Genomic DNA, 22,918 nt, shown 5'->3' on the forward strand with positions numbered 1-22,918 from the left:
GGCCGAGTAGGCGAGCTGAGTTAGTGGGATAGTGTAACTCTATTTTTGGGTTTCTGAGGCACTGTACTACAATGCGATCTTGGGTGGGCGGGTCTTAGCACTAGGGACTAGTACTGACTACTGATAGGTTGGCGGTACTTATTGAGCTAGTGTTGGAATTGTAACTTATAGTAGTAGTAGTAATAGTAGTATTCAAAGAGTGCAAAAGTCATGGAATAGCAGTATTTATAATGTTTATAATGATAAATATAAAGTGTAATGTACCTCAGAGGACAGCTTGGCTTGAAAATAACCATACCTGTATAAGTTGTGAGGTGCTATTTTGTGAGTGAGGTAGGTTGTACACTGGCCAACATGCTCATGGCAAGACATGGTGTGAATTATGAGAGTTAAAACCATGAGATGGGGATTCGAGTTTGCGAGTCGGACTCGAGAGTTGCACACACAGAGACTTTAATCACAGCAATTTACAAGGTTATTCTTATTAAAGAGTTCAGAGTTGGTTTAGGAGTCTTGCCCAAGGACACTTATTGTTTACACTGATTACTTTACTCTGCTCTGCACATTGTTCATACTTTATTTCTTATATTGCTTTTTTTTTTAGTTTTCATTACTTGAATATTCTTTTAATTATAATGTCCTGTAATTTTTCTTTTAACTTTGACCTTACACTTTTTTGTTATATTGAAATTTTATTCATTTTAATTCTGTTAGAAAGGCATTTTCTAGCTTTAACAGCACTTTTATTCTAATTAATTTTAAATATATAGTTTTAATCATGTTTTAATCATGTTTTATTTATGCTTTATTTTATTTTTATTTTCGTTTTATTGTTATTTTCTTACATGTTCATGTGACTCTATTTTTTGTAATTTGTAAAGCACTTTGAATGACCATTGCATATGAAAGGTGCTATATAAATAAACTTGTGTTGTCTTGCCTTATTGGTCACCCAGAATGGGAAGTAGGAGGTAGTGTTATCCACTGCACCACACCAACCACCAACCATGTTTTCTATGTTTTTCTAAGTATTAACATTGAGGAAACTCTAAGAGCAGCCTCACTCTTTTGTAACATTTAGTTCTTCAGCACGTTATAACACATGCAGTTTCTTTAACAATGCTGTTCACTCAGTGAACGAGCAGTCCCAAATCACCCTCTGCTCCCTGCACTGCTCCTAAAGAGTCTACCCTCTGGTACTATAAGCAATCTGGGCCTTATCTGATTTCATCCCAGTACAGTTAAATAAACAGCATTGTGTTTTGTTGTGTTCAGTGTGGTTTTACAGCTCAGACCTGTCTTGAACTTGACATGCTTGTGCAAATGTTTGGACATCCCTGTGTAAGACGCTTGTTCTGTTAGTTGAGCTGAAAATAAGTTGCACTCTCAGTGTACAGCTCTGGAAAAATAAAAAAATCAGTTTCTGAATCAGTTTCTCTGATTTTGCTATTTATATGTATATGTAATATGAACATTGTTCTTTTATTCTATAAACTACAGACAACATTTCTTCCAAATTCCAAATTGAGGAAAAATATTGTCATTTAGAGCGTTTATTTGCAGAAAATTAGAAATGTCTGAAATAACAAAAAAGATTCAAAAAATAGTTTTCACACCTAAAACAATGCAAAGAAAACAAGTTTATATTCATAAAGTTTTAAGAGTTCAGAAATCAATATTTGGTGGAATAATCCTGGTTTTTAATCACAGTTTTCATGCATATTGACATGTTCTCCTCCACCAGTTTTACACACTGCTTTTGGATAATTTTACAAGTTCAAGCAGAATAGCTTGGTTTGAAGGCTTGTGATCATCCATCTTCCTCTTGATTCCTCTTGATTTTCAATTTTGTAAAATCAAAGAAACTCATACTTTTTAAGGTCTCTTGTTTTTTTTCCAGAGCTGTAGAATCAGGGGTCCCTGTAGGCCCTGTAAGTTAAGAGGTGGGGTCTTTGTGAGCATCAGTGAGCTTTAGATAATAAACACGGCATACAGGGGACACCCTACAAGATCTGCCTGATGTTTTGTAGATGTTCTGACCCAGTTGTCTAGCAATTTGAGTTTGGTTCTTGATAAAGTGTCTTATATTTTTACTTATGCCAATTTTCCTGCTTCAATACATAAGTTGATGATCAGAACTTGGTGTTATTGAGGCCAAGGGTGGTGAGTTTAATACCCAGCTTCCACAAGCTGCCACTGTTGGGCCATTAATCAATGGCAGGAATGATTGCCAATCCCTCAGGAATATCTGTTCACTATGTAGGGGTGTCCACAAATCTTTAGATACATAGTGTAATGCAGTGATGCAATGATGCAATCCAGTCCTAGAATTTAGTTTAGAACATTATCAGGTGCTTGAGGCAGTCTGACAGGATGTCTGCTGTGTGTTGGTCTGGTATTGCATCCACTGATAGAAGGAGATTCAGGAGGGATATATGCTGATGTCTAGTTTGAATAAAACATTCAGTTGCATTATATGAGAAAAGAATGGCATCACATTTTTTTTTAACACAGAGCAATAACAACGCCATAGCAATGGGTCCAAGAGGTACAGGTTAGAGAACTGGTGAAATCAAGTTTCCAGAAGATGGAAGTTCCTGGCTTTAACACACAGGAAGAAAGCATATGCTTTGGGCAAAAAAAAAATAAAACAATCCTTTTACCCCTTTTGTTCCATGACTTTTGTTACATCCTTAAGATTACTAATTGGAGACTAGCTTCACATTATATGTGCCCCATATCTTCATTTGCAACATGACCAGTAAGTTGACCGGCTCTTTTTTTTGTGCAGGGCGAGACTTCATCTGTCTATTCCATGTTGAGCTTTGGGAGAATTCATATTCATATTTCAACCAGAGACTGGTCTCCTTATTACTCTCCTTAATACTTTGTTACCTATTGGACTATTTCCCCACTTACACACACACAAGCACTCTAGGTATCTGCACATGTAAATAGCATTGAATATTTATATATTTAGTCATATATTTAAAACGTATATCCATGCAATACCATGAGTCGATATGTCTATAGTGTAAGTTATTGTGTGTATTGTGTACATTATGTATACTTTAAGTCAGGGGTGTCCAAACTTTTTTTGTTGGGGGCCAGAAGGAGAAATATATTTGAAGTCAAGGGCCACAGACTCTGTAATAAAACAAATAATGAAATATACCTCTTTAAATAATACTTTTTTCCTGATTATTTCATTTACACACCATTTTACTTGACTTACTATCTTTATCTTTGACAGTGTCGTGTAAACTAAGATTTTTCAAATTTATGTTTAATTTCATGATGTCTCTTAGTATTAAATTCTTAATTACGGCAACTTTTTTTCTGCGCTAGAAATGCGCACCCTCTCCGCTTTTAGACTCTTTGGCCCGTTTTTATGTGCTAGAAATGCGCACCCTCTCCGCTTTTAGACTCTTTGCCCCGTTTTTCTGCGCTAGAAATACGCACCCTCTCCACTTTTAGACTCTTTGACCCGTTTTCTGCTCTAGAAATGCGCACCCTCTCCACTTTTAGACTCTTTGACCCGTTTTTTTCTGCGCTTGAAATGCGCACTCTCTCCGCTTTTAGACTCTTTGGCCCGTTTTTCTGCGCTAGAAAGAGCACCCTCTCCGCTTTTAGACTCTTTTAGACCCGTTTCTGACACCTAGCGTTCAAACTTTGAATCTCACATTATAAACACCTGCTTAACAGCGGGCCAACTTTCATTCTATTTCTAAAATACCTCGCGGGCCGCTCCAAGAAAGGAAACGGGCCGCAAATGGCCCGGGGGCCGTAGTTTGGACACCCCTGCTCTAAGTTAACTGTATATTTCTATTGTATCTTGTTATTCTATTTTTTGTACACATTGTTCTCTGCACACTAGTATAAACCTGCACCCAAGTTTTTCACTCACATGTACACCTGTACTCTGTGACATGACAATAAAAATCTTGAATCTTGTATCCTGAATCTAATTATAGTTTCACTTTAATGTATTAATCTGTGCATGTGCTGTTTCATGACAGTTTTGATGACATTAGCACTTTTCCTTGAAATGTAAAGTGCATTACAAATAAAAATGTATTATTATTATTTATTATCATTATTAACATTATACACAGATACAGATCACTTAAATTCAGGAGTGTGAACCATCCAGATAGCCAAAATCAATCTGAGCAAAAAAAGCTGAATTGATTAACAAGGCTTGTAATGTGGACATAGCCTAAATGCATGTTCAGACTGCAAGTCCAAATCCGATTTTGGAGAATCTAGATTGTATCCAGATTGTTTCATCTGCTTTTTGCACATTTGGATTGCAATTACAAACAGATTTGTACAAATTTAAATAAGTCTGGATGATGTCATCACTAAAATCAGATTTAACATGTCTTTTACCTCACTTACAACATAACAGAGTTGATCTGCAGAAATGATCTCAAGAAAGTTATCTTAATAGATCTGATTTGGGTAACACTTTACAATACAGCCTGCATTTTAAAGGGTAATTACTGTGTACTTACAGAGTAAGAACGGTAAAACACTGTACACTACACAATACAGCCCCCTCCCTATTGTTTTTGTGTACTTACTGAGTAAGTACTGTGTACTTAGAGAGTAAGAACAGTAGAAATCAGTTGAGGTGTGGGTTTATTCACCATTAATATAAAACCTTGTGGTTTCTGTGTATTAATGATTAATGTTCTTTAAAATCTCAGTATTCCTGATTGTGTTATTGAAGATATATAAGTATTATTGTATTTTAGTCTTGACATTACAAACTATACGTTTGCTTTCTACTCTGCTCCACCCTGACTGTTTTTTAGCTGCTCAGTTTTTAAAAGCATAAATCTAATTAAAATTATTAGAATAATGATTCCCTGGAGTGAGACTGGAATGAAGCCTTTATAACTGCCATGAACAAAGGGCAAAATAATTATATATATATATATATTATATGAATATTGCACCACAAGTTTAGGGAAATTGCAAGATCTCCTGTGCTTTATTTGTATGAGTAGGACCCCATAAGTATTTTGTATTTACTGATTCACACAGAACAGTTACACCATAAGTGTTGGGAAAGTAAACGGTAAGTTTCAGAAAGTTACCTAGTTGTTACAGTCTTGTTCCTGGTTGTAATTTATTTATGCCTACAGTTAAAGTACCTGTAGGACCTGGTAAGTATTTTGAATGTACTGGTTCATCCAGAGAAGTTATACCATAAATAAAGGGAACTTACCCTCTAAAACGCAGGCTGTATTATCAATCAATCAATCAATTAATCAACCTTTATTTTCACTCGGGAAAAAAACATTGAGGGTGACCCTCATTTACAATGTTGCCGAGCATTTATAACATCAAAGGAATTGAACACATTTAATGATAATTTAGAAATAATACGAAATAAAATAGTTAAAAAAAATAATACAAAAAATAAAAGAAGTATGCATTTTAAATAAACATTTAATAAAAATATATATGTAAAACAGAAAATTCTAAAATGCCATAAAAAACAAATTTGACATAAAAAGTAAAAAAATGTATAACATATAAAATAAGTAAATAGATAATAGTAAAAGTAAAGTAAAATATTAAAAATGAAAAGTGATTAAATGAATAACAGAACTAAGAACAAGAATAAAAATACAAAACATTTAAATGAAATAAAAAATAAAACAATAAATAATAAATAAACAAAACATGAATAAAAAAAGTATAAATAATATAAGAAAAAAGATCAACTAATAAAAAGGCATTTAAAACAGTCACAGGCTTTCTGATGGTGATTAGAAACTAAAAGTTTAAAATGGTTCAGTGATCCCAGCGAGCTGAACTTCAACATTTCCTGTAGTGAATAATTCCAGCTCTCTGGTGCACTGTAGCTAAAAGCAGATTTTCCCAGTTCACTAAAAACTCTTGGTACCTGACATGTGTATTATAAAGCTCTAACCTGATTTGAGAAACAAATCCAATTTGCCTGCTCTCTTTACATAGCAAACATGACTCCACACAGCACTGAAAATATTATATCTGTTTCACATTACAGCAAAGAAATCAGATTTGAGTCACTTCAGTCTTGTAAAGTGAATGTAGCTTTGTGATTCCAATATAACTCACATTTATGAATGTGAACTATCAAAATAGCTAAATCTGTTCTGAGCAACAAAAAAAACAGTGTTGATTAATCAGATTTGCAATGTAAAAGGATAACAGTCTACATTTGAAAGAATGTAGGTTTGGGTTCATGGCCTCCCTCCCTTCCTCCTTAGCTAACAGAGAACGTTTTAAGAAAGTTTAGCAATATTTTTAAAAGGTTCCAGGAAGGTTAGCTGCACTGAAAATATGTGACGTAATAATGGTTTCATTATTCATCACATTCTAAGAAAGTTAACTGTAGTCATTGCTTCTCATTAAACACACTATGAACGCACTATATGTACATCAACCATCTCCCCTTAAGACGAATCTCTAGTCATCTAATGGGCTTTGGTTCGAATGAAATCATTCATTCATGAGCAGCAAAACGTCATCCAGATTATATCACAGATCCAGTGGCCTTACTGTAAACTGTTCAATGACCTGAATGAGTTCACATGCATGCAGGCCAGAGCTGAGCGGTGCTGAGATAAGGAGGCAAAAAAATAGTGCTCATGAGATAAGGATGTCACGAGGAGGTGCTTCAGGAACCTCCTCTATATCTCACTCTATGACTGTTTAAAAACAAATAAACACTTACAGCATGTGTTGGACTGTCTTTTCATCGTCTATTTTAGTTTTCAAAAAGAGACACTGGGGGGGACACAGGCTTTCACTGTCATTACAGTGTTGTGGATGGGTGGCTTTAAGCAGGCCAGAGTTGTAGTAGGACTGTGGCAGGGTTAAAGGCTTATCTGGGCTGCTGTTAACTTGTGGTCCAAAGCTGTTTTTATATTAGTTATATGTGTGTGTAATGTATAAATAGTCAGTAGCAGTGTAGCAGTGTGCAGTATTCTGCAGGCAGAGCAGAGAGTGAAAGGACTCCTGTTTCGTTTGTTTACAACGTCAATCATGTGACCATGGCCCCGCCCCCCGCTCATCCTCTCAGTGACGCGCCTGCGTGGAGTGGGCGGGGTAGCACGAGACCCACTCTACACTCACACGCGCACACAAACACACACACACACGCTCACACGCAGTAAGACACACACGCACACACACACTCTCTCTCTCTTGATTCAGAGCGCTGGGCAGTAGCGGGCGGTGGGTGAGAGCGCGCGGGCGGCTGTGTATGAATGGTGACGGGGGTCTGTGCCCGGCTCTACTGCGGATCCCGGTGGGGTTTGGCCGCGCGCACCAGCGGCTCTCCTCTCGCGCGCGGAGCGGCACTGCGATGCCCTCTGACTTCAGCTCGCTCCTCAGCGCGGATCTCGAGCTCCGGTCCCCCAAATCCCTCTACTCCACAGGTAACCCCCGCTCTGCTCTCTTTTACCCTGCTGTTAAAATACTCCACACACAGATACTAGTTCTGCTGATAAATAAGTTACTTAGTTAGTTAGGTAGTTAGTTACGTGGTTATATAGCAAGCTAGGATAGCTAACTGTTCTCTTAGTTAGTTCTGTTGTTAGTCAGTTTAGTTTGTTTTGATAGTTCTGTTTTTAGTCAGTTTGTTTTCTTGATTATGTAGTTTTGTTGTTAGTTAGTATGTTATGTTATGAGTTAGCCAGTTCTGGTGTTGGTTAGCTTTCTTGTTAGTTGGTTCTGTTGTTATTTAGTTAGCTAAGTTATGTTGTTGGTGTACTGTTCTTGTGAACAGTTAGCAAAGTTAGTTTTGTTGTTAGGTGTGTTATTAATTAATTAGTTAGTTAGTTAGTTAGATATGAGGTTATATAGTTAGCTAGCTAACTAGCTGTTCTGTTAGATAATATGTTATGTAGCTAGCTAATTAGTAGTTAACTGGTTGTGTGGTTATATAGCTAGCTAACTAGTTGTTCACGTAGTTAGTTGGTTATGTGGTTATATAGCTAAATAATTATGTGTTCTGTTAGTTAGTAGTTAGTAGTTATGCTAGTTAGTTAATTTGCTGTGTGGTTTTATAGCTAGCTAATTAGTTGTTCTGTTCTGTTAGTTAGTTAGTTAGTTGTAAGGTCATATAACTAGCTAACTAGTTGTTCAGTTAGTTAGTTAGTTAGTTAATTGGTTGTGTGGTTATATAGCTAGCTAACTAGTCGTTCTGTTAGTTAAGTAGTTAGGTAGCTAGTTATGTAGCTAGCTAGTTAACTAGTTGTTTTATTACTTAGTTTATTAGTTAAATATGTGGTTATATATCTAGTTAACTAGTTGTTTTATTAGTTAGTTTATTAGTTAGATATGTGGTTATATAGCTAGATAACTAGTTGTCCTGTTAGTTAAGTAGCTAGTTATGTAACTTAGCTAGTTTTGTTTTATTAGTTAGTTAGTTAGTTATGTGGTTACTAGCTAGTTAACTAGTTGGTTTGCTTGTTGTAGCTAACTAGTTTAGTTTGTTTTGCTAGTTCTGTTTTTTAGCCCTGTATTTAGTTTTCTGGATTACTTCAGTTGTTGGTTGACTAAATTATGAGTTTAATTGCTCTGATGTTGGTTATTTCTCTTGTTTGTTGGTTGTTGTTATGTAGCTAGCAATGTTTTTGGTTTACTGTTTCTGTGGCTAGTTCACTAGTTCTCTTGTTTAAGTTAATTGTTATGGGTTTTTTTTATATGATTGGTAAGCAGCATTCTTTATAAGTTCAGTTCTTGTTTATTTCAGTGGTTGATTGGATATGTTGTTAGTTAAGCTAGTATGTTATGGTATGAATTAGCTAGTCTGTTTTTGGTTATTTCTATTTTTTTTGTTGTCTAACTGGTTCTATTATTATCTTTATTGGTGGTTTACTATTTCTGTGGCTGGTTAGTTTTGTTGTTAGATGTGTAATTTGTTAGTTAGTTACCTCTCGTATTTCAGGATTGAGTTAGTTGTATTATTAGTTAGTTCTCTTGTTGATTCCATGGTCCATGGTCGTTTCTGCTGTCACCTTTCCTTCTCTTCTGCATGGCATGGCTGAAGTGTGAGGGTGGGTGGGGAGGCTGAGAGGGGGCGGCGGATGGAGTCAACAAAACTAGCTTTTCCCCTTTCTGGCCTTATCTACTGCCCTCCATCTCCTCACCCACTCAGAGCACTCGACTCGGACACCTCAGTGTTTCTGGCTTTGTGTTTGTAGGTTGAGTGAGAGTGAGAGAAAGTGAGTGAGAGTGAGAGTGAGTGAGCGAGAGGGAGTAAGAGTAAGTGAGAATGAGGCCTTAGGCCTTGTCTGGATCCTCTCTGTGCTGAAGCTTACTTTGAATAATGTTCAGGCTAGGGCTGGGCAATATATCGATATATCAGTATATTGTAAATATTGAGTCTCAACAAATTACTAATTGAGACTAGTTAAGACATTATTAAACATTGCTATATTTTAATGCTTATGAATGTTGTAAATAATGTTAGTGTCAATTAATAATTAGTTAGGAGATTCTCTCTGTTAAAGGGTAACTAAACCCCCTGATTTTAGCTGACTCCATCCTCAGTTGAAAAAAAAAAACGCTAAATAATGTAAGGGGCAATATGGGTGGGGCAATTTTGGGTTTAGAGGTAGGGCAGGAGTGAGAGTGGATTGACTGAGCTGCAGCAGCAGTGTGCCTCTAATAGAGATGAGAAGCAGATGGTTGGATGGAACCGGGGACGGTATTATTGATTGATTGATTTATTGATTGATTGATTGATTGATTTGCATATTGTTATGTGTTGATGTCCTTTGGTACACATCATCCTCGCATATAGCAGTTGAACATGAAAGAGTATTTTTTTAATAGGTTTGGAAATGTTTAGAAAAATGTTAAGCAGGACTGGTTTCATTACTTCAACGGAAAAAAATTCGGCTAAAAATGAAAAAATATGGTTTAGGGTTTAGTGTAATTAATGTACTTATATGGACATGTTATACCTATTTTTACACATGTTAGAATTGGTCTATGGTCTATACAAAAGAAGTCCATGAACTTATTTAAACAAAGAGAAGATCTCACCAGCTCTATTCTTACCAGTATCAGCCTCTATCAGAATGAGCTTTTTAAGGGCTCTGTCACTTTTACGCGAATAAGCTGTTGCTGGCCACACCATGTGCACGCTAAGCATTTGTCACATGTTACAGTTAGATTGCATGTTTCCTTATTGTGACATCACAGTAAGAAAGCCACCCAAACAGCTCATAGAAGCTAATGATTAATGACACACACTCCTCCAGCTGTTTTTTTTTGGAGCTTGGAGTGTTTATTGGGGCAGTTGAGACCCAAGTGGAAAACTAAAGAAGCACATAACTCGAACTGAGTAAAGCTGGCAAACTAAAAGAGAATAAGACTGCTAAAGTTACTGCTAAATTCAAAATGTATCTGCTCTTAAAGGAGACCTCACCACAATGCACTTTTTAAAGTATGTTTCTACATGCCCAGTGCACGTACACATTCTCACTAGAGAAATCCCTAAAACTTACGAACTGCCACTTTAAGCAGTACTCATATTGTTGACATGACTTAGTATGTGTTGGATGCTTTGGATCAGTGCATAACACCACTACCTGCCAGTGAGCTACCACATCAGGGGCAAAACCCCTAAAACTACATTAACCCACCTCTGTAATAGGAATAACCTTGTAAGTCGCTACTTTGTAAAATTTTTTTAGCATATCATATTGTATGTCACCATTTCTCTGAAGTTTATCAAGATATGATTTTTTTACTCATATCGCTCAGCCCTAGTTCAAGCTGATCAAATAAAAAAAGCCTGGTTTTGGTGTTTCTGAGCCAGACAGCGCCGGTCCACTGACCCGGGTTCATCTGCTGTTTGCGGAGCGGCACTGTTGACTCTGGTTCGGGAGTGGAATAGGTCAGGGCACAGGTTTTTACACTGTTGTGTAAAGGTAATGTGTAACTATATGGTAGGATAGTAGCCGGCTCATGTTTTGAAATCAAAAAGAGGAAGAGTAATGTTTTATTATTGCGATAGTGACTCAACCCCTATCACACACACACACACTATTGTGGGTGTATGTGTATATAAATGTGAGGCGTGTGGATAATAAAATGTTATAATACAGTAATGGCAGGTTTACTTAGTAAAGTATGTCATGGGGCAGAAGTATTATTGTATCCCATGACTTTTGCCATGTCCCGCAGACACTAAAGAAAACTGCACTGACCTGTAGGATCTGTGTGTGATGTCTCCTGCAGAGTCGCTTGTATGTTCGCATGGACAGTTCTAGCCAGAAGCTGCCGGTCACAATCATTACCACCCACTGCACTGCACTGTCCACTGTAGGTGGTAATTTTAGCCTTATATTTTGTATTCCTGGAACACACGTGACACTGTTGCTCAAGGAATGTTAAATGACCACTCTGCTCCCACTACAACTCCAATAATTCACGTCCACTTGCCATGAGCACACTGACCAGTGATCAATCTCTCTCACGAGATAACACCTCACAACTGCACAAATATAGGTGTGGGTGTCTTCAAGCCGTGCCACATGCATTCTGAGTAGAACAAACTATGCTAATTTCTGTACATTATGACCACCTAAGCATAATGGAGCATTTGCTCTATAATAATTACAGACTGCATTTCTTTTTCTGTTTCTCTGTATACTTTATTATTATCCTCCTTTCATCCTTCCGTCCCTCATTTAACCCACCGATGCCAATTCACCTCCTCCCAAAGGTAAAGTCCAAAAGCATGTTCAAATAAGTCCTAGAATTACCCATCCAATGAGTAACAGTCCCAAGCAAGGCATTGTGCCTCGATATTCAGTTAAAACAATTTAAAAACAGCACAAATAAACATTAAGCAAGACAAAGAAAGGCTGCAGGTTGTGAACCTGGGTCCCAACAGAGCAGCGCTAACAAGTATGAGGTGTTAGTTTGTGTTTTGCTAGTCAGCACAGAGTGGATCAGACACTGCAGCAGTGCTGCTGGAGTTTTTAACCTCCTAGGACCTGTCAACATTAAATTTTGCTCTACAAGGGCCTGGTGTCCTCTTATGAGGCCCTTATTCGGTTACTCAGTGGTGGCAGAGCAGTTTAACTTAAAATGAACAGTAAATACAGTAAATGTTTGTTTTTTATTTTGTGTTGTTTTATGTCTTTGTGTTAAAGCAGCACTTCAAAATGAGCCATGTTGCTACTTTTGTTTTGCACTCTCTTCAAAAAAATCAGGCACAAAATAAATGTTTTTCACATCACTACTAATTGCGACTTCATTGTGTTCTATTGAAATATGAAACTAAAGTCCTCATATGTGGACATCATTTTTCTCAGAAACGGCATCATGTAAAAAGATAATTATTTGATTTTACACTAATCAGGTGCCAATTAGCCCAAATAGCAAAGAGAAATAAAAAATCACTCACTGTCCTCCACTCAGTGTGTTAGACACTCCTACCTACAGTAGCTGCTCCACCAGTAAAGTCAGAGACAGAAGCTCTGAATCTGTTCCTGCACAGTTTACAGTGTTGTACAACCAGGATAATGGCATGTACAAACAAGGAAGTGGTCATAATGTTATGCTTGATTGGTTGAAGCTAAGTGTCCATGTCTTATTTTACCTTTTATTAAGTTTTAGTTTAGAGCAGCACCTTGGGCCAGGGCCTTGACGTAGCCTAACAGTTCCCAGATTACGTAAGAAATAATCTTGTTGGTAATCCTAGGTGAAGGTCTGCTGGCCTGGCTGCTGTCGCGGCTATTGTTGAGGTTATTATTGGATATTTTGAGCGAGGCTGAGGCTAAGCCTGATATTGGGTTGGATGGTCCCTGTGTTCTGGAGCTCTGGAGATATTCTGTATACCAGCAGTGTGTTTTTTTAGTGTGTGAGGAATTGAAGTCCTGATTATTGGCTGGTTGTGTAGTGGTGTGTGAATATGCCCCTGTATGCTGCTGAGCTGTGCTGTGTGCTACCTGGGGGCGAGCTCTGAAGCTTTACCAGGTAATGAGCAAACAAACGCTGGCTCTGTTTAGCTGCGTGCTTCAGCGCGGTATAAATGTCAGGCTACAGCGTTTTTGGAGGTTTGTGCAGGGGGCCAGAACGAACCCCTCGCTGGGGTTAACAAGCATCTCATTCTTCTGCTCATATCGAAGTATGCAAGAAACTAAAGTACAGAGTCTCACTGAGCAGTTAATGGCATCATTACTGTACTGCAGGCCACGATTCTGAGCAGATAATATCAGTCTGAAAGGTATTTACACTGTTCTGCACTCAAAACATACATTAGGAGAAGGTGAAATTGAGAGAGCTAAAGCCACAGGGATGAGATCAGGTTTCTATCTAGAGAAATGGAGAGTGTTTCAGGTGAAAGTCTGTTTGTACTTGTTTTTATGGGAAACTCTTGGTCATGTTTATTGAGCTACACATACAGAATGTCTCAGTGTGAAGTTCTTGAGGTTTCTAATGGTGTCCTGTGATAATCCATCCCAAACAAAATTAATGCTTTCACACAGCTCCTGTAGGGATGGAGTGTTGAGAGTGTGTCCAATAGAATTCCATACAATTTTAATTGGAGATTATGCATCTGGCCATGGCATGCTATCTGTGTCTTCAAGATGACAGAAGTATGTGGAAATTCTCTTGATATGATATTATCATGATACATTGCCTAAGATAGAATTTGACAACCAATATTATTCAGTGTAGAGCGACTATGTTTCAGTAACAATATATCCATATTTGAGGCCACGTATCAATAATGTATCACAAATGAAATCGATACGATATATTGCAACATCCAGACTTTTTTAGATGGTGGTGGAATGAACCTGATATCAATGCATGTCTAATCATTGATTTAAATTTGCACTCAATTCGAAAACCAATTTACTCATTGAGCTGAATGTACACTCAACCCATTGCACAGATCAAGTCACACAGATCACAGCTAATTCTATAAATTTAATATGTTTTTACTTGAAATGAAGAATAAATTATATTTTCTGTAGAATACTCGATTAACTAAATGTTTTATACCTACAGATAAGAGGACCTGATAAAGGCCTTAAATGTACTGTAAATGTATTCAGGTCTTCAAATCTGGACCTTAAATCCAGTTTCTAATCCAGATTTAGTTTTTAAAGTTGAAAGTTAAAGGAACTGTTAATGTAACTAATTGGTAATGTAGTGTCTAGGGCTTCATCATCGCGATGTGCGCATTCGCAATAGTCACTTAAGGCAGTTAATTCAAACACATCATGTTGTAGTGTTTTTCTACTTGAAGTAGATACACAGCGTTGTCTCTGTGTCTGTGTGAGTGACAGGCTGCTGCTGCCTGAGAAGCGCGAGGGGGGGGGCGGGGGGATGGGTAAACACAAGGTAACCGCATGGCCTCCATCCACATGGTTGGGCACGTGCTTGGAAGTGCACGTGTCGAAGGCTGTGCACCTCAGTCCAGCACAGTTTTGCAGTGCAGATATTTCCAGTTACAGCTGAATTCACACTTTTAATCCTAGAAAAACGCTCCTATTTACCATTTAAAAAGCTATTTAAATGCATTAATAAATGGCCTATTACTGTTGTTTTGCTGTTTTCCTCAGGTTTTGGGTGCTTAGCGCTGACTCAGCTCTTGAACAGTCCAGATGCGAGACAGTGTGCGTGATATATATTGTCTAAAAAAGAACATTTCCAAATGTATTTTTTTTCCAATATGGTGCAGCCCTAGTAGTGTCACATCGTTTACCACTTCGCATTTCTCTAAACTCCTTAATGCATGTTTAGGTTATGGTTGGGATAAAATATTGATATTGTGATATATTTCTCCCCAATTAGACTTACTTAAGTTTCTGCTTCATTACTTCAACATGTGGCGACACAATAAATCCACTGAATGCAATCAAATCCTGACAACAATGCTCAAGTGTTTCCTGGACAGTAGTGGCAACTGCTCCAACAAAAGCTGGATAAACTTTGGTCTTGACTCTGTTTTATTACATCTATTAAAATTTGGACTACAATCAAATTGCCTAATAAATATGACCTTTTTTGCTTTGCTCTTAATGAGTCATTGACCTTGATAATGTGACCGGGGTTAATTACCAAACAAGAGGTTTGTGAAGAGCATGTGTTTATTTCATTATCTAAAATGATAAAGCAAGGGGTGAGCGATTTGGAAAAATATACTATCATGATATTTAAAGACATTTTTCCAAGACACGATACTCATCACAATATTTTGATGTATAGAAAAATGCATCAGTATTATCAGTTTCTTAAAAAAAGAATTATTTTTAAAGAATTTTCTTAAAAAAAATTCAAAATATGCTTCACTCCATCTGATTCAACAGAATTAATTACATTGCATATGATATTTATGTAATTGTCAAATACTGTAATAATATTGCACAGCTCCAGATTATGCTTTTGAATAAGTTTAAATATGGGTTCCGGTTATTTAGCTCTTTATTATCTTGTGTTTGAATGTGGCCTTGACTTCCCACCATCTTATCTGGCCTTGATAGGCTCTTAAAAATTCATCATGGTGCAGGTGCTGCAATATGATACAATATGCTTAAGAAGACTGGTTCTGTAGGGCAGAGAAATCAGATCTAAGGCCTGCATGGTCCAGTGCACAAGTGTTTAACTTAGCATGATGCAGTTTGACCTATTATCTCTGAAACAAGCAGCATCATATTGCTGAAAGTTAGAGATACTCTAGTGATACTCTAGTGATAACGCTGAGTAACCCAATAGAAAAGGTTTAAAATATTTGATATTTCAATATAAGGGGTGGGACAATAATCAACATTGCAATATATTGTATTCTTTTTGTTCAAATCGTGCCAATATGTGGCATTAAATTGTAATATTTTATTGTAACATTGAAACATGGGTGCTCTAAACTACCAAAGACTCGCCCCTCAACAAGACTTACCAAAGTTACTGCTTCAGGACTCCACATGGTGGCGCTAATCAAATGAATAGGGTAAACCTGCGTTAAAGAATATAAGTTGTTAAATTCTGTGAAACTGACACCAATAAATCCACAATTCTCTGTGTTTGCTTATTTAGGAGTATTTTAGAATCTCCTTTATTGCAAAATGTTGAGAATCGCAGAATCACAGTATCGTAATATCATCGTTATAATAGGCAACATATAATTTATATTCATTATATTATTTATCAGAACATTCATATTGCGATAAAAGCCGCATTCTGTCTCAAAGTAGTCTGTTTTGTATTTGTTTATATTTATTGACTGTGAAGCTTATCCTATTTTTTTAAGGATTGTTTAAGTGTTTTTATGTATGCACTCATTATTCTGCACTTAAGTGTTTTGGTAGATTTGTTATTTGTTACATTAGATTATTTTCTATTTTCATGTTAATTGTTAATTTTGTTACATTATTATACGTTAATAAAAGTCAGAGTTTGTTAAGCTATTTTTACTTACATTATAGACATAAGTTTACCTTTTTGTTTCTTCTAAATGTTTTAAACATTAATGGATGTTTGCCTCAAGAAGTTGGGTCTACACTGAGATGATTAACAGCCTTGGTTGGAAAAGTTTGTCATCTGTTAGATGTTCATTACACCATTTAGTTTATTACATGGCAAAGCTGTAAAAAAATTAGTTTGCTGCACAAATTGGGAAGCTGTGTCTCCGAGTAGTCCAGTGGTCTAATGCGCTGCCACTGTGATTGAGAGATCGCTGGTTTGAATCCTGGTCATGCAGCTTGCCGTCAGCTGCCGGAGCCTGAGAGAGCAAAATTGGCCTTGCTCTCTATGGGTTGGTAGGTGGTGCTCTTTTCCCTCATCACTTCTAGGGTGATGCCGATCAGCACAAGGCGTCTGTGAGCTGATGTATCAGAACCGAGTTGCTGCACTTTCCTCCGAGTAATATGAGGTTCAAAGAGAGGCATAGTCTGACTTCACATGTATCAGAGGAGGCATGTGCTAGTTTTCCCCCATCCTTGTGTTGTGGCATCAGCTGAATGGGTGGAACAATATATGGTCCAGTTCTGGTCCTGCACTTTAAACTAAATGAAGGCAGTCTGAGACTCTTGGTCTAGGAGTTGTTCCTGGGTAGGTGAGTGTGGCTTCGTCACTGGTCCCTACTGCACAAATTTTGGTTGCAAATTTGACTTTTTTATTTCATTTGAGGAGGGTTTAAATCATATTAGCACATCAGTTGTGCACATGTTGATTTTAAACCAGCTGCTTTCTCCAGCATCCAGTTTTTTTGGAGTTTAAAGGCTAAAAGTGTGTCCAGGTTTTTGAGCTGTATTTTCTGTTGTGTAACTGTTAAGTCCTGCAGTTTGCCTTCATTGGTTATGATTCTGTGGTTTACGGACTTAAACAAGTGAAGTGATTATGTATTGTGGAAAGAACGTAATTATGTTTTCATCGGTAAACATTGTCTGAGAATTTACATCATCTTAATCTCCAGTGAAAAGTTGCAAAAGCTCTGAAAATCTACTTTTGCAGAGCGAGAAAGGGAAAGTCTGTCTGAAAGTCTGACTGGCTCTCAGATATGTGTTTTAAACCACGTAGGCTCTGACTAAAGTGTTTTGTAATTTATCCTTATTAGGCCTGTCTTAATAATTACATTGTCAACTTATCGTGTGATATGTGGACTTTACATCACTAATTTATGCTCACCTCAATATCGCCTATTGTTTTTTATACAGAAGAGTTAATTATTGTGAATAAGCTGGTGTGATGACTATGTTTAAAAAGATTGTGTTTTCTTTCATTTATTTGTGTTTCAATTATTTAAAATATTATTATGTCTGTATATTTTTGATAATAACATTTATTTATTTTGTTATTAAAATGGTGGAATTACATTATGTATTAATGTGTAAATTCATCATTTTACATAATTTGGCTACAGCTCCCGTAATAAACTGTTTTTACAGAGCCTGGTAACTTATTAGCAGTTTTATTTAAGAATGTAAAGGTAGTGGTGCTACTGTTGAGTACAGGTCAGACAGAATAGCAAGGCTGCAACTAATGGTTATTTTGATAGTAGATTATTAATTGGATTAAAAAGGAAACATATATTTATTAGTATGAATTATTTAATATATTTTTTTATATATTTAACCAGATATTGTTCAGATATGAAATATTGTTACTAAGAAACTATTGTAATTGTATAAGGAACACAGAACCTATTATTACCGGTATTAAAATATTGCAGTTTACATACATTTACAATGCAGGGCCCATAACATCACCAGCCCCGCCCCCACCCTCGCGCTGTCTCTTGTCTGGACCAATCAAGAGCTCAGAGTCAGAGCCAGAGTCAGTGCCGAGCACTCAAAACCCGGGGAAAAAATCAGGCATTTAAATTACTTTTTAAAAGATAAATAAGAGCGTTTTTCTGGGATTAAAAGCGTGAATTCAGCTGTAACTGGAAATATCTGCGCAAAACTGTGCTGGACTGAGGTGGACAGCTTTCGACACGGCGTTTACAAGCATGTGCCCAACCATGTGGATGGAGGCCATGAGGTTACCTCGTGTTTACTCCTGCCCTTCCCCCCCCCTTGCGCGTCTCAGGCAGCAGCAGCCTGTCACTCACACAGACACAGAGACAGCGCTGTGTATCTACTTCTTGTGTCAAGAATCAAAACATTGCAACATGACGTGTTTGATGTGATTGCCTTAAGTGACGTCACACATCCTGTGATGAGACTGTCGCGCATGCACCCATTGCGATGATGATGCTTAAACGATATATTGTGCATCCCTAAGTAATTTTATCAATATTATCATTAATAACAGAACAACATTGTCGGTCAATAAAAGATCAGAGTCAGAAAAGATCTTGATAAAGGCTTGATTTTTATTTTTAAAACATATTTGTATTGATTTTCTTTTACTCTGGATGTAGTCGCCGCTACATTTAAAGGGGAACAGAAAACTCGCTAAACGCAAGTGAGATAAATTTGTTAAAAATAAGACATGTCTTTTTTAACTACTCTAGCAGCCTCTAGGAACACTGAGTTAAGAATACAATAGAACTTGTTGTTATTATTAGATTGATCAAAACTACGGCTTGATTTGGAACTACTGGTGGAGCTTCCACATTTAAGCTGGATGGAAAAACTTGTTTACTGAACGTGATATACATTTACTAAGAGTGAGGTAAAATGAGGGAGGCGGATGCACGGGGTGTAAACCCAACCTTTTAAATAGTTTATTTTAATAGATTTTTTTTATTAGTTGTTGCAGCAACTATATCACAAAAGAGTTCAGTATATCCAATAATTTTCACATATATTATCAATATAAAACATATATTATCAATATGTACAATAATATAGCAGTATTTGTATTGAAACATAGGTGCTCTAAACTCCCTAAGACTCCTATTACTTCATTACTTCATTACAGTTGTGCTGTGGTAGCTGTGGATGTTGTGGTTCCTTGCCTATTTTAAATCTTGTTAATCTGATTAAATTTTTAATGAATTGACACCATTAATTATTGCATTATCATCAAATCAGTGGCGTAAGATGGTTTTAAAAGGACAGTAACATCATTTCTCAAAATACATTCTGTCCTGCACGCTATATTACCTAATAAAAGAGCAGTGATCATGACCGTCCTGATCTCCATGCTGCTTCAGAGCAGGCTGTATCAGACTGTCCACACTCTCTGTGACAGCTGAACCTGACTGTTTATTGTTTTGGCTGTCAGACGCTCAGTGTGTGGATCTCTAACGAGGCCCGAGTGTCATGTGACGGGTGGTGGAGACGGCGCTGGAGTGGAGATGTAGCTAAGCATATGGTTGTGCATTCCCAGCAGCATGGCAAAGTGCCCTGGAGATGAGGCCCGTCTTGTTTATTTTTAGACAAACTTTGTTTGGCATGTGTGTGATGGGGAAATGCATTCCACTGGAAATACATGGCTCAGGATGAGAGATGGTAGTGCTGGAGTACAGTATGGCACTGATTCCTGTTTTACAGTAGCCCAGCTCAGAATTACACAATGTGGACAAAAATATTGGGACACCTATGGAGCTTAAAATCATGTTATGATTATTTTGCATATTTTTAAAAAGCAGATATGCAAATTAAGACAAGAAGTGAAATATGTAATGCTAGTATATAGATTTATGTATACAGAGTTAATTCATCTTAAATAATAATAATAATAATAATAATAATAATAATAATAAATGTGTTATAACAAATGTAACACTTGCTACAAAGAATTCCCCGCCCACTCCCATTGTTTATTTTACTCAAACATATACCTATAAATAGCAAAATCAGAGAAACTGATTTACAAACTAAATTGGTCACTTATTTTCTTCCAGATCTATATTTAAAATAAATTTACTTTACTTAACATTTCAGATTTGTTTTTTGTTTAAATTCATACATGTACACATTCAAATCTAATTTATTTTAATCATTTTTATTTTACCAAATTGAAGACTTCTGGAATATAATCAAGAGGAAGATTGATGATCACAAGCCATCAAACCATGTTGAACTGCTTGAATTTTTGCACCAGGAGTGGCATAAAGTTATCCAAAAGCAGTGTGTAAGACTGGTGGAGGAGAACTTGTCTTGTAGCTACTGTTGTAGCAAAAGATAAAATATTCCATTGGATTAGTATTTAAAAACAATTAATGTGTTCTTTCAAAAAAAAGTTCACCGCCCACAAGTTAAAATAAAAAGTGTCAAGTTTATATATTTTTTTGGCAAATGCGCAAAATTAAAATTCAAATACTTCAGCTAACTACTTGTTTTTTTTTGTATGGGTATTAAAAATGGTTTATCCTGCTTTTGTTGGAGTAACTGTTTCTACTGTCCAGAGGGGGAAATATTTCTTCTAAACTGTGGATCTTTGCTTTAAGGATTTGATTGCATGGAGCTCCATCATTCCAGAGAAGACACTGGGCAGTTGAATGATTAATTTACCAATACTAGATTTTTTTCTTTTAAATCTTATGTACTTGTGCATCTCCAAAAATCAGAATATCATTGAAAAGTTTTAGTAATTCAGTTCAAAATGTGAAACTCACATATTATGCAGATGTATTACACACAAAATTATCTATTTTAAGCGTTTATTTTTTTTATTGTTGATGATGACATGGCTCTCCAAACCCTCATTGACTGTCAATAAATTTTGCATTTAATTTGGAAATCAAGGGACCAGAGTCTGGAGGAATTATGAATTCTAACAATATTTGATTTTTTCTTTTAAAGGTATGTTTATAGACAGTTCATAGACTTTATCCACGTTTATAGAGTTTGTCTATGTTTTTTTTACTACAGTCCAAAAACATAGAGATCAGGTAAATTGAATACTCTAAATTGCCCTGGTGTGTGTATGTTGGTGTAAGTATGTATGTGTGTGAATGTATTTATGTCATTGTCTCAGAAATTGATTGGCAGTCTGTGCTGCCGATGCAGTTCCCCATGTGGACGGTTGTTTCTGGTTGAGAGTGTGCTGTGCGTGATTGGCTGCTGCTTCTCACTGGTGTGTGTGTCTGGATAAGTGCTGAGTGTAAATGGTTGAGTTTAAAACATGATGTAAAGCGTTTTAGGCTCTTTATAAGTGCAACTTAATTCATTCATTCATTCATTCATTCATTCATTCATTCATTCTTTCAAGAGTGAAGGACTAGGTGTCTGAGCAGTGGAGCAAGGTGAAGCATGTCCATGCCTACGTTCATTATTTTGCATGTCTTCCCACAACACACTTTTTATAAACAGTTTAATTTGACTACCAGTGTAGCTGCATGAGCTGCATGTACTGTATTTCTGTGTTCGTTTATCAACACCTCATAAAACAACCCTGTAACCTGAGAACAAGAGCAGTGAAAACATCTCACTCTCTGCTGCCATTTCTCAACACCAAGTCTAACTTTACCAAGGCCAAAACCTCGGGAGTGCACTAATAAGTGCAATATTTTTTATAGAAATTGCAGATTAATTTAACTAGAGGATTTCTCTGCATGCATGTGTTGGCCAGGTACAGCTCACGTTGGGCCCAAGCACCTGCAGTTCATTAAATAAATATATAATTTAATTTAGTAATTAATACATTTTAAACAATTTTGCTTTGTCCTGCATCATCAAATACTGCTTATTCCATTTGAGGGCACCACATCACAGTTATTCCACCAGTGGGCACTTCTCTGTCACTGAGTTCATTTAATAATAATAATAAAAAGAAGAAGAATTCTTCTTTAAATACATTTTAAGCTATTTGATTTGTTATACTTTTTATATACAGCTCTGGCAATTTCATGCTTTCCTCTGCTGACATCTTTTATGGCGATGCAGATTTCATTTTCCAGCAGGACTTGGCACACTGCCAAGTACCAGTTGGCCATATAAAATATTATAATTTTCTGAGACAATGATTTTGGGTCTTAATTGGCTGATAGCCATAATCATAAATCATAATAAAAACAAATAAACGCTTAAAATAGATCACTATGTGTGAAATACATATATATAATATATGAGTTTCACATTTTTAACAGAATTACTGAAATAAAGTAGCTTTTCAATGACATTCAAATTATTTGAGCTGCACTAGTATATGAAATGATGAATCTTTTAAATAAAGGTTGATTTGATTTAAAATTGCTACATTCCTACATTGGACAGCAAAACAATCATCTCGTTGCTGGTCATGGTGCATCCCCACGCAGATTAGGTTGTCTTCACCAAGACAATAAAAATCTGATATATTTTGTTCACTGTAAATATGCTGCAAAAGCAGATTGTGTTACAGGCAGTCAGTCTATGTGTAGGAGCCATGAGAACCCAACCTACGCAGTCATAGCGCCTGAAGCGAGATTGCATCAGTGTCAAGTTATGACTAGTAGATGGTGACACACTCAGGTGAGAACCTGTTCATAATTTGACACAGATCTGAGATC

General features: G+C 36.6%; 1 protein-coding gene across 3 annotated transcripts in view; it reads left to right on the forward strand.

The window, feature by feature from the left end:
* Window positions 1–7,150: 7,150 nt before the first annotated feature.
* nfat5b (nuclear factor of activated T cells 5b) overlaps window positions 7,151–22,918 on the forward strand; it is an 89,559-nt gene continuing 73,791 nt past the window's right edge. For 2 of the 3 annotated variants that reach the window (XM_049465602.1, XM_049465603.1), the window contains exon 1: window positions 7,151–7,439. In XM_049465602.1, the coding sequence (XP_049321559.1) occupies window positions 7,265–7,439 (175 nt within the window). In that variant the 5' untranslated portion in view covers window positions 7,151–7,264. The remainder of the gene's footprint in view (window positions 7,440–22,918) is intronic. The other variant, XM_049465601.1, reaches the window with a different exon arrangement.

This window comes from Astyanax mexicanus, chromosome 16, assembly GCF_023375975.1.
Source record: "Astyanax mexicanus isolate ESR-SI-001 chromosome 16, AstMex3_surface, whole genome shotgun sequence".
NCBI classification, from domain to species: Eukaryota; Metazoa; Chordata; class Actinopteri; order Characiformes; family Acestrorhamphidae; genus Astyanax; species Astyanax mexicanus.